The sequence below is a fragment of the Salmo trutta genome, chromosome 37 (genome assembly GCF_901001165.1).
Source record: "Salmo trutta chromosome 37, fSalTru1.1, whole genome shotgun sequence".
Classification (NCBI taxonomy): Eukaryota; Metazoa; Chordata; class Actinopteri; order Salmoniformes; family Salmonidae; genus Salmo; species Salmo trutta.
In genome coordinates, this window is record NC_042993.1 from 19,198,120 (window position 1) to 19,213,802 (window position 15,683).

The 15,683-nt window shown below is 41.7% G+C and overlaps 1 protein-coding gene across 5 annotated transcripts; it reads left to right on the forward strand.

Moving 5' to 3' along the window:
* The first annotated feature begins 278 nt into the window (after positions 1–278).
* trim33l (tripartite motif containing 33, like) lies at positions 279–14,303 on the forward strand. Of its 5 annotated transcripts, XM_029736626.1 has the most exons (15): positions 279–517; positions 624–813; positions 2,140–2,255; positions 2,388–2,523; positions 2,889–3,009; positions 3,253–3,369; positions 6,373–6,487; positions 6,611–6,757; positions 10,094–10,205; positions 11,083–12,704; positions 12,842–13,041; positions 13,174–13,276; positions 13,414–13,482; positions 13,653–13,787; positions 13,931–14,303. In XM_029736626.1, the coding sequence occupies exons 2-15, from the start codon at positions 624–626 to the stop codon at positions 14,207–14,209; spliced, it is 3,462 nt and encodes a 1,153-aa protein (XP_029592486.1). In that variant the 5' UTR covers positions 279–517; the 3' UTR covers positions 14,210–14,303. The 5 variants fall into 5 exon arrangements, with proteins under 5 accessions (XP_029592486.1, XP_029592487.1, XP_029592489.1 ...); XM_029736627.1 differs by lacking the exon at positions 2,140–2,255; XM_029736629.1 differs by lacking the exons at positions 2,140–2,255; positions 2,388–2,523.
* The last annotated feature ends 1,380 nt before the right edge of the window (positions 14,304–15,683 follow it).

Sequence of the window (15,683 nt, forward strand, 5' to 3'; positions counted from 1 at the left end):
CAACATTGCGAGACTTCAAGGAATATGCTTGCTAAACAAACCAAGCAGACTAGGCCTAGACTTTGGGTTCGAGAAGTCAATGGCCGTGCTCAATAGGATCAAAACTGTAACGTATCATGGGTAAATGATGGAAAGTGTCACAATGTCATATTTTCGTCAAAAACGAATTTATGTGGAACCAGTGCCTGACGGCTTGCACATGCGCAGTTCGGCGCAAAACCACCGTTAGACCAGATGACGTGATCCTGCGCATGAGTTTAGCTAGCCAACCACAAAATGCGCATGAGTTTAGCTAGCCATGGACCTCGCCTACTGCAACCGTCGTGATCGGGAGAAGCAGTTTCTGGCTAGCTGGACTATCTTTGACTATGCTCAAACTTCTTCCGTTCCATATTTTTTTTCAGTCTGAAAGAATATCCGGAGGAGCCTTGCGCTGGTTTAGAACCTGCGCAAGGTAAATGCAAAAACAGTTGAACGGTTTTTATTCTCATTTGCGTGCGAACGATCATCAATAGAGGTACGTCTCTCCTTAAATATGCATACATTATGATTATGAATAGTAATGCAAGGCTCGTTTTTCTCTCATAATTTTTTTTTAATCCCGGAATGACTCTTCCACACAGATGTACCATGGCGGGCAAAGCGGCGGTGGCTTTCCGTTTGGGCCGGACGTAGTAAAAGAATCGGGAACCTATGGAAATTGTGTCCTCTGTGGGTTAACTTTAAACCATGAGCGATATCCCCAACTTCTTCCCTGTTTGCACTCTATTTGTCAAGCATGCCTGCCCCCAGTCAATCCAGGGTTGCAGAAAGGTATGAAGCACTTTTGTTGAACACAACTGGGTTTAGTGAATTTACTGTATCGAGCTTTTGGAATAAGTACTGTTCTATCTGACATTTTGGTAAAAAATGAGTTATTCACATAGCCAGTTAGAGTTGCTCTTGACTTTAGATGGTGTCCTACACAGAGTTGCTCTTTAGATGGTCTTCACAATTTACGACGGAAAAAAACAGGAAGTTTTATCTTCACAAACAGCTTTGCCTGGAACTTGGATTTATAAGGTTATATTTGCAATTCAATCACACAATGCTGGGTTTCCAATACAATATTATGTAAAGTGATGTCATGAAAGAGGAAGACATCACAAAACAGTTCTGGTTCTATTTGCAATTCAATCACACAATTCTGCATTTCCAATAAAAAATGATGTAAAGTGATGCCGTGAAAGAGGAAGACATAACAAAACAGTTATGCGATACAAAACTATACATTTTGATAAAACCAATAGTTCCATGTCCTTGATTATTCATATCATGGGTTCTGACGCTCTTTTGCATTTTTTTTTTTTTCAGCACTTTTGTTGAATAGTGCCTGGCCACTTCTGCTCTTTATGGCAAAAATAGTTAAATACAGTTACCTTGGAGCATGTTAAAGGCCCATTGGAGAGGCATCCCTGTTTTTATCTTGTTCTATAAATATATTGAAGGAGAATTTCACTGAAAATACAAACTTACCAGATTTCATGGATAACTAGTTTGCTTGCTCTGGGCATCGAAGACCAGACAGATATATCAGTTTACTCATCCAGAGCTAAGCTTTAGCCATCCTGCTAGTTCTCCATTACATTTACATTTTAGTCATTTAGCAGACACTCTTATCCAGAGCGACTTACAGTAGTGAGTGCATACATTTCATACATTTTTTTCCCTTCTGTACTGGTCCCCCGTGGGAATCGAACCCACAACCCTGGCGTTGCAAACACCATGCTCTACCAACAGAGCCACATGGGACAAATCCATGGTGTATTTGTCATTTTGTGGTTTGGAGGATGGAGGGGATACTCTTTACTTAATGATTAAATGGCTTTACTTTTCTTTTGAAATTAAATGAATCTTATGATTCAGTATCAGAACCTTTTTACTCAACCCAGATCCGCATATGAGAATGCTCAATATCTCATAACTAGACTTTTGGCAGATAGAACCTTATAATTCCAAAGTCACGGTATCATTATCTAGGGGAGAGACCAACGACTATTCAGAGACTCCCACAAGACAATCACAGTGTTTTAGACAGGAAACATTGAGAAGGGAAACGTTACAACATTACAACAATAGTCTATTTCTCTCTCTCTCCAGATCTCTCTATCTTTCCAGCATGTCCGTCCTGTGACATGCCATTTAATATTCTGGAAGTCAAAGATAATCTCTTTATTAAGAACTCTTCCAACAATCTCTGGACTGGTAATGTCCAGGTGAGACACTTTGGGGGTTAATATGAATAACTCCATCAATAATATTAACTCAGTCAATGATAGTGCTGTTCCCATAGCCTGTGAATGCCTTTATAAATTCTGTGTATTCCATCATCACGTCTGTGACTGCAGTGTACCTGTTGTGAGGGGTTCGTGGCGAGTGGCTGGTGTGTGGAGTGTGGAGAGGCGCTGTGTTCAGAGTGTGTATCTGCACACAGAAGAGTGAAGGTCACAAAGGACCACACTATCCGGCTCCAACCCCCAACAGGTCTGCCCTATATACCCTCAATACCATGCTATTGAGCACTATGGCTGTTCATTTCAGAGACTTCTACTCATGTAGAATTTGATTAAATTATCCACAGACATCTTTTCTGCTCAAATCTTTTTTCAAACATCATACCATCTTATGCAAACACCTTGTAATATTCAAGTTATATTTTATTATCTGGTCACTACAAACGCACATACGCACGCACGCACACACACACAAAACAAATATGGGCCTCCCAAACATTTACTTAGAATTCGACTGAGCCAGACACAGCCGTCAAACACTTGTTGATAATACCAGGACACTAAAATAGCATGTTCATATACTAGAATGTATCATATTTTTCTATTCCCCTGCAGGAGTCTCCGCTCCCACAGTGTTTTGTCCCACACACAAACATGAGCCAATCAAGCTCTTCTGTTTGACCTGCGATCAGCTGACCTGTCGAGACTGCCAACTAATGGATCACAGGAACCACAGGTAAGTTTCCTGGCATATTGTAAGTACAGTCACAGTATCATGGAAAGTTCAAATACTGTAGAAGAAGCATCCTTACCTACCTTGAAGTAATCGCTAAAACACAATTCGATAGGTAAAAAATAAGATAAAGTCACGTGATTACTTCAAGGAAGAGAGGAGGACAAGATGGATTCTTTAAGCATTTGAACTGGGCCGAAGTCTCTTCTCCTGTTCTCCTGAGTCTCCTCTTCCATTCTCATGCAGTTTCCAGTTCCTCCATGAGGCGATGGCTAGCCAGAAAGATCAGCTTCAGTCCCTGGTGCAGAGAGTGAGGCAGCAGAGAGTTGCAGTGAAGCAGAGCCTCCTGGACATGGACGGCAGGTAATAACTAGTCAATTACACTGGAATGAAATGACAATATTGGAACAGGAGTTTCTTGTCACAGGGCATGAACTTCATGTCACAGAAGTAAATCTTCTATCTGCTGTATTGTTTACAACTGCGTCCTCTGCATCTTAGTTGGAACAGAAACCTTCAGCTGAAGATAGTAGGATGTTTTTGGTTCGTTTCTAAAGACTGCAGCTGCATATTGAAACTGTTAGTGTAAGCAAATACAGCTAAGATTGAGCATCTGTGCAGGTCTATTCAATTATATGTTTGTTTAGGGTTAAGGTTTACCTCCGGGCCCATGCCTTCAATACCTAGACAAAAGTGCTATATCCTACCCACAAATTTTGGATTGAGGCAATATTTTTAGCGGAATCTAGACAATAGATGTCATGAAATGTAGCTTGAATTAGACAAACTTTGATGTGGATGATCCACTAGACATTTTATTACATGGGACGTTCCACCAATTCGGTGCCTTTTGAGAAGTGTAACTAGATCCAAAAAAGTTTGATTTCATCTAATTTTACTGTTCGGTCATAAACAGCATATGTTCAACTTCATAAAAAACTAGTTAACCCAACTCGAGGTTAAATAAAAGAATATGACTATAGTAAGTTTAAGTTTCAAATAAATAACAGGGTTGACTGTAACAGGGTTGACGATTTCATCATAAATCCAATTGTGACAGGGGAATGGAAGCCTGTTGTGTGCAACAGGGAGGGGCAATTGAGTGCAAGCTTCATTTTTTGTTGTTGAAATTAAAACATTTCTAGCCTGTCTATCCATGGGTAACAGGTTGACGTGTTATGCTCGTCCCACTCAGTTTTCCATCACAAAACACCAGAAAATGGCCAAAAATAGTAGAACCAGCTCACCTGCTTTTAGACAATAATTTGACAATTAAATGTTCAATGTTTCTTTTAAAAAAAGATTTCAAAAGGAATTGTTTCTCCATATTAAAACGAGAGTACAGTAACATGGATGACCATAAAATGAGGGACAGACGTAGATTCATCTCTAATGACATGAAATAAATAATAATCTTCAGAAATGACTTTGTCAAGGCAACAAAATAACTAGGGCTTTACAATGATGGTGAGAACGTTGAGAAATTTTGGAGGTAAATAGGTTAAAATCTTCCTAGAAGTCACAGAGGGTTCACGGAGGGTTCACGGAGGGTTCACGGAGGGTTCACGGAGGGTTCACGGAGGGTTCACGGAGGGTTCATGGAGGGTGCACGGAGGGACATGTCAAAATGCAGAATTTTGGTACTTTAGCAAGTCTTTATTCATAATGAAAGTATGATTTATTTAATTCACCATGAGGTCTATATTAAAGGGTACTTCATTTAATATAACATGTTTTTGGTGCACAACTTCTACTTACAGTACCAGTCAAACGTTTGGACACACCTACTCATTCAAGGTTTTTCTTTATTTTTACACTTTTATACATTGTAGAATAATAGTGAAGACATCAACACTATGAAATAACACAAATGGAATCATGTAGTAACCAAAAAAGTGTTAAACAAATCAAAATAGATTTTATATTTAGATTCTTCAAAGTAGCCACCCGTTGCCTTGATGACAGCTTTGCAAACTCTTGGCATTCTCTCAAACAGTTTCACCTGAAATGCTTTTCCAACAGTCTTGAAGGAGTTCCCACATATGCTGAGCACTTGTTGGTTGCTTTTCCTTCACTCTGTGGGCCAACTCATCCCAAACCATCTCAATTGGGTTGAGGTCGGGTGATTGTGGAGGCCAGGTCATCTGATGCAGCACTCCATCACTCTCCTTGGTCAAGTCGCCTTTACACAGCCTGGAGGTGTGTTGGGTCATTTCTTGTTGAAAAACAAATGATAGTCCCACTAAGCACAAACCAGATGGGATGGCGTATGCTGTGGTACCTTGAATTCTAAATAAATAATTGACAGTGTCACCCCCACACCATCACTCCTCCTCCTCCATGCTCCCCGTTGGGAACCACACATGCAGAGATCATCCGTTCACCTACTCTGCGTCTCACAAAGACACGGCGGTTGGAACCAAAAATCTCAAATTTGGACTCATCAGACCAAAGGACAGATTTCCACCTGGCTAATGCCCATTGATTGTCTTTCTTGGCCCAAGCAAGTCTCTTATTATTGGTGTCCATTAGTAGTGGTTTCTTTGCAGCAATTCGACCATGAAGGCCTGATTCACGCAGTCTCCTCTGAACAGTTGATGTTGAGATGTGTCTCTTACTTGAACTCTGAAGCATTTATTTGGGCTAACATTTCTAAGGCTGGTAACTCTTAAGGAACATATCTTCTGCAGCAGAGGTAACACTGTGTCTTCCTTTCCTGTGGCAGTCCTCATGAGAGCCAGTTTCATCATAGCGCTTGATGGGTTTTGCAACTGCACTTGAAGATACTTTAAAAGTTTTTTACATTTTCTGGGTTCACTGACCTTCATGTCTTAAAATAATGATTGACTGTTGTTTCTCTTTGCTTATTTGAGTTCTTCTTGACATAATATGGACTTGGTCTTTCACCAAATAGGGCAATCTTCTGTATACCACCCCTACCTTGTCACAACACAACTGATTGGCTCAAACGCATTAATAAGGAAAGAAATTCCACAAATTAACTTTTAAAAAGCCACACCTTTTAATTGAAATACATTCCAGGTGACTACCTCATGAAGCTGGTTCAGAGAATGCCAAGAGTGTGCAAAGCTGTCATCAGGGCAAAGGGTGGCTACTTTGAAGAATCTAAATATAAAATATATTTTGATTTGTTTAACGCTTTTTTGGTTACTACATGATTCCATATGTGTTATTTCATAGTGTTGATGTCTTCACTATTATTCTACAATGTATAAAAGTGTAAAAATAAAGAAAAACCTTGAATGAGTAGGTGTGTCCAAACGTTTGACTGGTTCTGTATATATCAAAGGAATACAAAAGGCATTAATTTTGTGGAAAGACCCACATGTTCTCTCCCACTCGCAGATTGCTAGACATAACACAACTCAAGTCAAAGCTGAGGGAGAGCCTGAAGAGAATGCTTTTTGCCACTGTTCAACTCTTGAAATCGAGAGCCACGTCGCTCTACAACAACATAGAGGTATTTCAGCTATCCAAGACTAACACAATCCATGAAAGCTAAAGAAAGTGTGTGTGTGCGTGTGTGTTCATGTGATTTTGCTCTCAGTTTGAGTCGATAAAATGCTTGCTCATGTCCACCCAGACTATGTGTAATGCCGAGGTGGCAGGGATCGAGACGAGACGGAGTGCACTAAGCAAACTGGGGCAGAGGCAGGACTATGTTGCTGACTTTGCTGAGAAAGCCCTGAAGGTGGAGGACTTCTTTGCCCTGCTCTCCTGCAAAGGGCAGGTACGAACCCACTTGTTCTGCCTGTACAAAGCTACTCACACTTATCCTTGTTTTTCTTTTGGCTTATATGAGAGTGCCTTATCCCCCATCTCCCCCAAAGACACTTCATTCTGAATTGAGTTGCGAATTTGTCTTTAATTTAAATGATTGAATTTGAATTGAACTTCAATTGGCCGCACCCTACATGAAGCAGAATTTCAATTGAATTTGAATGAAAGGAAGTATAATTGAATTCTATAAAATGAAATGAAATTCAAATGGCTTATTTTTTTCAACTAATCACCATAGAAATGTTTATTTTCACATAATGTATGGTTACCAATACCATGTAGCATAAGGTTGAACATTTTCATTTTTAAAACTCATTCTCCTAAAACCATTTAAAATAATTACAGTGGTCTGGAAATATTTTAAGATCCTGTTGTGGGTTTTCTATAATAATTCATCATTCCCTTAATGTTTTTAGATATCAGAATACATTTCCCAGAATGCATCTTGTCAAAAACTGCAGTATGGAAGGGAATAATCTAACATCTCATGACAAAGAAAATGACATCTTTGAGTTATAATCAAACTAATATTTGAAATGGTATGTGTGTATTCTTTGCATTAATAAGTGGCATATCCTTTTTGATAAAATACTTGTCAAATTAATGATGCTTTCATGTCTTAGTTCAATTGGTTTGAATTATAGGTCGACCGATTAACCGGCATGGCCGATTTAATTAGGGCCGATTTCAAGTTTTCATAACAATCGGTAATCCGCATTTTTGGATGGCAATTATGGCCGATTACATTGCAAGCCAGGTGGCAGTCTGACCACCTGTTACGCGAGTACAGCAAGGAGCCAAGGTAAGTTGCTAGCTAGCATTAAACTTATCTTATAAAAAACAAACAATTTTAACAACATCACTAGTTAACTACACATGGTTTATGATATTACTAGTTTAACTAGCTTGTCCTGCGTTGGATATAATCGATGTGGTGCCTATTCATTTATCATTTAATCACAGCCTACTTCGCCAAACGGGTGATTTAACAAAAGCGCATTTGCGAAGAAAAAGCACAATCGTTGCACCAATAAACCTAACCATAAACATCAATGCCTTTCTTAAAATCAATACACAAGTATATATTTTTAAACCTGCATATTTAGTTAAAATAAATTCATGTTAGCAGGCAATATTAACTAGGGAAATTGTGTCGCTTCTCTTGCGTTCAGTCCAAGCAGAATCAGGGTATATGCAGCAGTTTGGGCCGTCTGGCTCGTTGCGAAGTGTATGAAGACCATTTCTTCCTAACAAAGGCCATAATTAATTTGCCAGAACTTTACATAATTATGACATAACATTGAAGGTTGTGCAATGTAACAGCAATATTTAGACTTAGGGTTGCCACCCGTTTGATAAAATACAGAGTGGTTCCGTATTTGACTGAAAGAATAAGCGTTTTGTTTTCGAAATGATAGTTTCCGGATTTGACCATATTAATGACCTAAGTTTCGTATTTCTGTGTGTTTATTATATTATAATTAAGTCTATGATTTGATATTTGATAGAGCAGTCTGACTGAGTGGTGGTAGGCAGCAGCTCGCTCGTAAGCATTCATTCAAACAGCACTTTACTGCGTTTGCCAGCAGCTCTTAGCAATGCTTGAAGCACAGCACTGTTTATGACTTCAATCCTATCAACTCCCGAGATTAGGCTGGCAATACTAAAGTGCCTATAAGAACATCCAATAGTCAAAGGTATATGAAATACAAATGGTATAGAGAGAAATAGTCCTGGAATTCCTATAATAACTACAACCTAAAATGTTAAAAGGAACCACCATCTTTCATATGTTCTCATGTTCTGAGCAAGGGACTTAAACGTTAGCGTTTTTACATGGCACATATTGCACTTTTACTTTCTTCTCCAACACTGTATTTTTGCATTATTTAAAGCAAATTGAACATGTTTCATTATTTATTTGAGACTAAATAAAATCAATTTATGTATTATATTAAGTTAAAATAAAAGTGTTCATTCAGTATTGTTGTAATTGTCATTATTACAAATAATTATTTAAAAATAGTCCGATTTAATCAGTATCTGCATTTTTTGGTCCTCCAATTATCTGTATCGGCGTTGAAAAATCATAATCAAATCAAATTTTATTTGTCACATACACATGGTTAGCAGATGTTAATGTGAGTGTAGTGAAATGCTTGTGCTTCTAGTTCCGACAATGCAGTAATATTCAACGAGTAATCTAACCTAACAATTTCACAATTACCTGAATAAGAATATGTACATTAAAAAATATATACGAATGAGTGATGGTGTAGAACGGCATAGGCAAGATGCAGTAGATGCTATAGATTACAGTATAAACATATGAGATGAGTAATGTAGGATATGTAAACATATAAAAGTGGCATTGTTTAAAGTGGCTAGTGATACATTACATCAAGATGGCAAGATACAGTAGATGTTATAGAGTACAGTATATACATATGAGATGAGTAATGTAGGGTATGTCAACATTATATGAAGTGGCATTGTTTAAAGTGACTAGTGATACATTTATTACAACAATTTTTCCATTATTAAAGTGGCTGGAGTTGAGTCAGTATGTTGGCAGCAGCCACTCAATGTTAGTGATGGCTGTTTAACAGTCTGATGGCCTTGAGATAGAAGCTGTTTTTCAGTCTCTCGGTTTCAGCTTTGATGCACCTGTACTGACCTCGCCTTCTGTATAATAGTGGGGTGAACAGGCAGTGGCTCGGGTGGTTGCTGTCCTTGAGGATCTTTTTGGCCTTCCTGTGATATTGGGTGGTGTAGGTGTCCTGGAGGGCAGGAAGTTTGCCACCGGTGATGCGTTGTGCAGACCTCACTACCCTCTGGAGAGCCTTACGGTTATGGGCGGAGCAGTTGCCGTACCAGGCAGTGATACAGCCCGACAGGATGCTCTCGATTGTGCATCTGTAAAAGTTTGTGAGTGTTTTTGGTGACAAGCCGAATTTCTTCAGCCTCCTGAGGTTGAAGAGGCGCTGCTGCGCCTTCTTCACCACGCTGTCTGTGTGGTTGGACCATTTCAGTTTGTCCGTGATGTGTACGCCGAGGAACTTATCGATCGACCTCTAGTTTGAATTAAACGTTACTTCCTTCAATTCAAATTCAATTCAAATGTTGCTTTCTGTGGGGTGTGGCCAATTCAAATTCAATTCAAATGTATTGTTCGAAATTGAATTTAATTCAGAAATTCCAAATTGACCCCAATCCTGCGTCACAAACATTACCACATTAATACACATGTGCAACCCTATGGACACATGCTCCTCTCACTCCACAGATTGGATCCCAGTTACAGCATCTCTTGACTCAGAGTACTGAGCCCCCGGGGACCATGCTTAAGTTGCAGCTGGTGATTACGGATGACTTCAAGAAACAAATAGCTTCCTTTGGTAAGTCAAGATACTCAATCTCCTATTCATGTAGGCTGTTGTCAGGGTAGGTTCCTTGTTCCCTGTCAATCATTGGCTTATTGGTGAAATCAGCAGTCAGACAATATCTTCTTTAAGTAAATCAATCAAACCTCTTTATTAATGCAATTGCAGACAGAAGTTAACAATGGAAACACAGCAAAGGGCTCAGCAAAGGGCTCAGCTGATTATATACCAGTGATCCCTCCCTGGTGGTGTGATCACCTTCGTCAATGTATATGTCCAATGAGTTGAGGTTACCTTAATGCAAATACCTAGAACAGTACATTCTCTGAATTCAAAGTATTATCAGCATTTTCCACTGTCGCACGAGATCAAAGTGGCCAACCTAGACAGTGTTCACTTCTCAGCTCTTTATCTAGTTCCGGTCTCTTGCCTAGCCTGCGGGCATGTTCTTGCAACAACTAGGTCTTAACCACAATGACTAATATAGATATCTTATGCAAAGTATAGTGGCAGAGTTCAGACACACAGCAACAGTATAATAGTGAGACCTGCTATTATAAGGCCTGTAGCAAGCATATGAGTTTTAAGGTCCCCTTAATCAATAATGGGGAGGGTCTTTGGTACCCTTCCCCTACACTGTGCTGGCTTGGATCTTAACAAAATTCTTAGATTAAATCAAGAAAAAAAGGTTTTAGCATTGATTGCCACATAACGATGTGGTAGTCCAGTATTGCCCATTTAGTGTTGTTAAAATAACATGCCAAAATGAACCCAAGGAATTTTGTCATTGGGAATGGGGACCCCAGGACACAAGCTTGAGACCGCCTGGTCTTGACCATCTCATTTATATCATTGCTCCTACGATAGTATTATTTTTCTTCCTTTTTTCCAGGTAAACTTTTGGGTGATATTGTTCCCTTTGCCCAATCACATGTTAGTCAAGACAACAACCCCCTGGAAAACCAAGAAAGACCCAATGCTCCCTCTGGCCAGACCTCTTCCAGTGCTCCTAACATGCCCATCCATTCTGTTCCCCCTCCACATAACCCTGTCTTCCATCCCCCACGCCCCTCTTACACTGCCCCATCCAACCCCCTCAGTCAGCCCTCAACTTCCCAGCCCTCCACCTCCCGTGAGCCTCCTCCTTATCGCTCCCTGCCTGTCCACACCCCTTCAAGACTTCCATTGAGCCATCCTGTGACACCCCAGCCCTGCCCGTCTACACTAGCCCCATCTCACCCCTCCATGAATATACATAATCCACCATTCTGTCTTCCATCAAACCCTGCCCAGTCATCACTTGTCCCTGCACTTCATGCCCAGTCACCGTTGGTCCCCACAAACCCTGCCCAGCCATCACTTGTTCCTGCACTTCATGCCCAGTCACCGTTGGTCCCCACAAACCATGCCCAGCCATCACTTGTTCCTGCACTTCATGTCCAGTCACCGTTGGTCCCCACAAACCCTGCCCGGCTATCCCCTGTTCAGCCTCCAACCTCCCCATCTCTCCAACCACTGATCGAGGCCACACCTAGACTTTATGGTATGTTCAAGGCAACTCCTCCACCTGGACCTGGACGATCTCGGAGAGGTAAGGATGGAAAGTCCTGGACGTTCCACTCATACTCACCTGTAGAGATCTGCCACCCACCTTCTGGCTCCTCCTCTCCTGCAGCCGTAGCTCAGCATCAGAATAGGAACTTTCCAAAATCGCAGCTACTGTGGATCCTCCATCAGCCTCCCTCTGTAAACCCCATCCCTGTCCTCCCGGTGAAAGCCCTAGCAGACTCCCCCTGTGATAGAAGCCTGCCTCCTACTGGTCTTGCAGACCCTGACCCAAACTCTCAGGCCAGGGAGAACGAGCCCACCTCTACTGTCACTGAGTTGGAGACTGACACAGAGGCAGACAGTGCTATGGAGTTGGAGGTCCCATCAGCCTGGGCTGATAGTAAGGCAGCTGCCTGCTCGGACAGTACTTCTTCAGATCTGCCGTTCACAGGGACTTTGTCTACTGAGAGGACCTCTAATCATCTCTCTTACAGTGTCTTAACCCACACCCACCACCCCAAAGAAGAAACTGACACAGACCCTAACAGTAAACCCTATTCTGTGGGTAGGACCCATACTGCCCCCCACAACAATAAAAAAATAGCTTATGACCAACAACAAGAGGACGCTAAGGCTATCAGGTCACTTCATCGGCGTGTGAATAACTGGAGAACTGAGCTGCCAACACGCATTAGAGTGCTACTGGAGGGCCCCTCTCCACTCCCCACCAGGACAGGTTCGGTGGTGGCCACTGAAATGCCAACCAGGCAACCCAACACCACCCAGCCACCGAGCTTGACCAATGGCAACAATGTTAACAACTCAAGGTCCTGGCAACCCAGGGTCTTGATGTTTCGGCTACCCATCTCCACCCCCACTCCTGGATGCGCTCTTCCTCAGTTCCTGCTCGTCCAAGGGGCCAGCAAAGATGAGATTATTCTGCAAGAGATTGCAGAAGACCACCAGGTAAGCACGTTGCTGCACTACATGTTTTGTTCTTGATTTAAAGTCTGGGTTAAGGTTAGTGATAAAGCACTTTACTTCCCTTTTTAGCTTAGCAAGATAATGATGATGATGATCTATCCCCTCCGCTATTGTTGCAGTCCCATGGCGATGACATCACACCACCAGAGTCAGACAGCCTCCTCTGGACCAAGGCCCTGTCCTCCCCAGAGAGTCCCCCACTGCTCCAGTATGTGACCTGTGCGGCCTGTCACACTGTTGGCGGTTCGCTATTCTGTGTAGAGTGTGGGAGGGGCTACCACCAAGATTGTCATATCCCACCCATTGGTCCTTCCTTCTGGTAATCTCCCTAAAGATTTACAGTAGTAGTTTCTGTGTACAGTTCCAGTTTGGTGGAGTTGATATGGAGGGAATACTCTAGTCTGAGTTCCTTGTGTTAAAGCTGTGTGCTGTCTGTTTCCCTCTCTGGTAGGGAGGAATGGAAGTGTTCACTTTGTCAGGACCTGGCCGACACCACAGACCCCTACAGTGATGACAGGCACAGGACTATGTGCCTCAGCCTAGCAGACCAGCGGGTAAAATTTGCCCGTTGTGCATTTGAATACGGATCCTCCTGCTGAGTCGGATAGCATTTAAATTGACCTTTTGGACCTGCAACTTCTTAGATTCAATGCTGGCATTAACCAGATCTTGTTATTTTCTTTGCTAACAGAAATGTGAGCATCTCCTACTCTTTCTAAGGTGTGAGAATGACAGAAACATCCTTTGCAGCACGGCTGAGGTGTGTATGAAAATATATATTAAAAACATGTTATTTTTTTATGATTACGCTGTCCTGACCAAAATGGCTTATTGTAACTCAATGGCATTAATGATATTTGTAAATAATCTTATCTGTTGCTATTATTTAGCACATTTATAATGAGAGCTCTCATACTTTTGTCTCTTCAGCCCACCTCAGATTCAATATGTCTTGACTCCATACATGGAAGGCTGCTACAACATCGATCACCCCCTTACCGTACCCCCTCCGAATTTGTCTCTGACGTCTGGGTCCTTTTCGACACCATGTTGATGAACTCAAAGGTTGTCACATCTTCTAAAATGTAATTTATATAGTCAAAAAATCACTACTGAAAGCATTTGCTAAACTACCAAATTACCTGAGAATTTACAGACAAAAATACCAGGCAAATGACATTGAATGTGTATTTTTTATTATCTCAAAGGACCAGGAGTTGGTTGTCAAGCTACGGGGCAGCTTTCAGAGGAAGTTAGGGGAAGTGTTTGGGACAGCTCTCCACCCTTCCCTCCTCAGCCACCCTAACAGCAGCTGGACTGAGACGGGGGAACCTGAGGAACCAACGGCTGCAGAGTCTCTGAAGAGGATGAGGGATTTGCTGAATATGACCAAAGTGCCAAAAGCTAAGAAACGTCACTCCCAGGTCAGAGTTGCAACAGATGAAAATGAAACTAATATGAAAAAAATGAAAAAAGATGCAGACTGAATAATGGCCATTTGAAGTGGAGAAATGCTATGTTGTTAGTCAATTATATACAACTGACATTGTACTTTTTTCATTAAATTAAATACAAAAGGGATTATGTGTGACTTTGTTTTTGCACATTTGTAACAACTATGCAATATACTATGCATTACTGTAGCCTTTGTACTGTACGCTAGTAAACTCAGCAGAAAAAGAAACGTCCTCTCACTGTCAACTGCGTTTATTTTCAGCAAACTTAACATGTGTAAATATTTGCATGAACATAACAAGATTCAACAACTGAGACATAAACTGAACAAGTTCCACAGACATGTGACTAACAAATTGAATAATGAGTCCCTGAACAAAGGGGGGTCAAAATCAAAATAACAGTCAGTATCTGGTGTGGGGGAGGATGATGTCTTCCCTGTAATGCACAGCGTTGAGATTGCCTGCAATGACAACAAGCTCAGTCCGATGATGCTGTGACACACCGCCCCAGACCATGACGGACCCTCCACCTCCAAATCGGTCCCGCTCCAGAGTACAGGCCTCGGTGTAACGCTCATTCCTTCGACGATAAAAGCAAATCCGACCATCACCCCTAGTGAGACAAAACCGCGACTCATCAGTGAAGAGCCCTTTTGCCAGTCCTGCCTGGTCCAGCGACGTTGGGTCTGTGCCCATAGGCATCGCTGTTGCTGGTGATGTCTGGTGAGGACCTGCCTTACAACAGGCCTACAAGCCCTCAGTCCAGCCTCTCTCAGCCTATTGCGAACAGTCTGAGCACTGATGGAGGGATTATGCATTCCTGCTGTAACTCGGGCAGTTGTTGTTGCCATCCTGTACCTGTTCCGCAAGTGTGATGTTCAGATGTACCGATCCTGTGCAGGTGTTCCACGTGGTCTGCCACTGCGAGGACGATCAGCTGTCTGCGCTGTCTTAGGGTCTCACAGTACGAACATTGCAATTTATTGCCCTGGCCACATCGTCAGTCCTCATGCCTACTTGCAGCATGCCTAAGGCATGTTCACACAGATGAGCAGGGACCCTGGGAATCTTTATTTTTGTGTTTTTCAGAGTCAGTAGAAAGGCCTCTTTAGTGTCCTACGTTTTCATAACTGTGACCTTATTTGCCTACCGTCTGTAAGCTGTTAGTGTCTTAACGACCATTCCACAGGTGCATGTTCATTAATTGTTTATGGTTCATTGAACAAGCTTGGGAAACTGTTTAAACCCTTTACAATGAAGATCTGTGAAGTTATTTACATTTTTACAAATTATCTTTGAAAGACAGGGTCCTGAAAAGGGGACGTTTCTTTTTTTGCTGAGTTTATATAAAATATTCTATGTATGCCTGTGTTTCGAACGTACTTAAATTGGCCTAGAAAGGTGCACTGCATGAGAATAAGGCAGCCAAAGATTAAACCAGTGGTCTTGGCGATGCTGATACAACGCCACCAGATGGCGCCTGAGTAAAAGCACACTGATCAGG

Bases quoted from the DNA above. Each gene is read 5' to 3' on its own strand.
- trim33l (XM_029736626.1), top strand. From the start codon at position 624: ATGTACCATGGCGGGCAAAGCGGCGGTGGCTTTCCGTTTGGGCCGGAC. The intron at 2,256-2,387 runs GTGAGACACTTT...CTGTGACTGCAG, and splicing joins TCTGGACTGGTAATGTCCAG to TGTACCTGTTGTGAGGGGTT. The intron at 13,042-13,173 runs GTAATCTCCCTA...CCTCTCTGGTAG, and splicing joins CCCATTGGTCCTTCCTTCTG to GGAGGAATGGAAGTGTTCAC.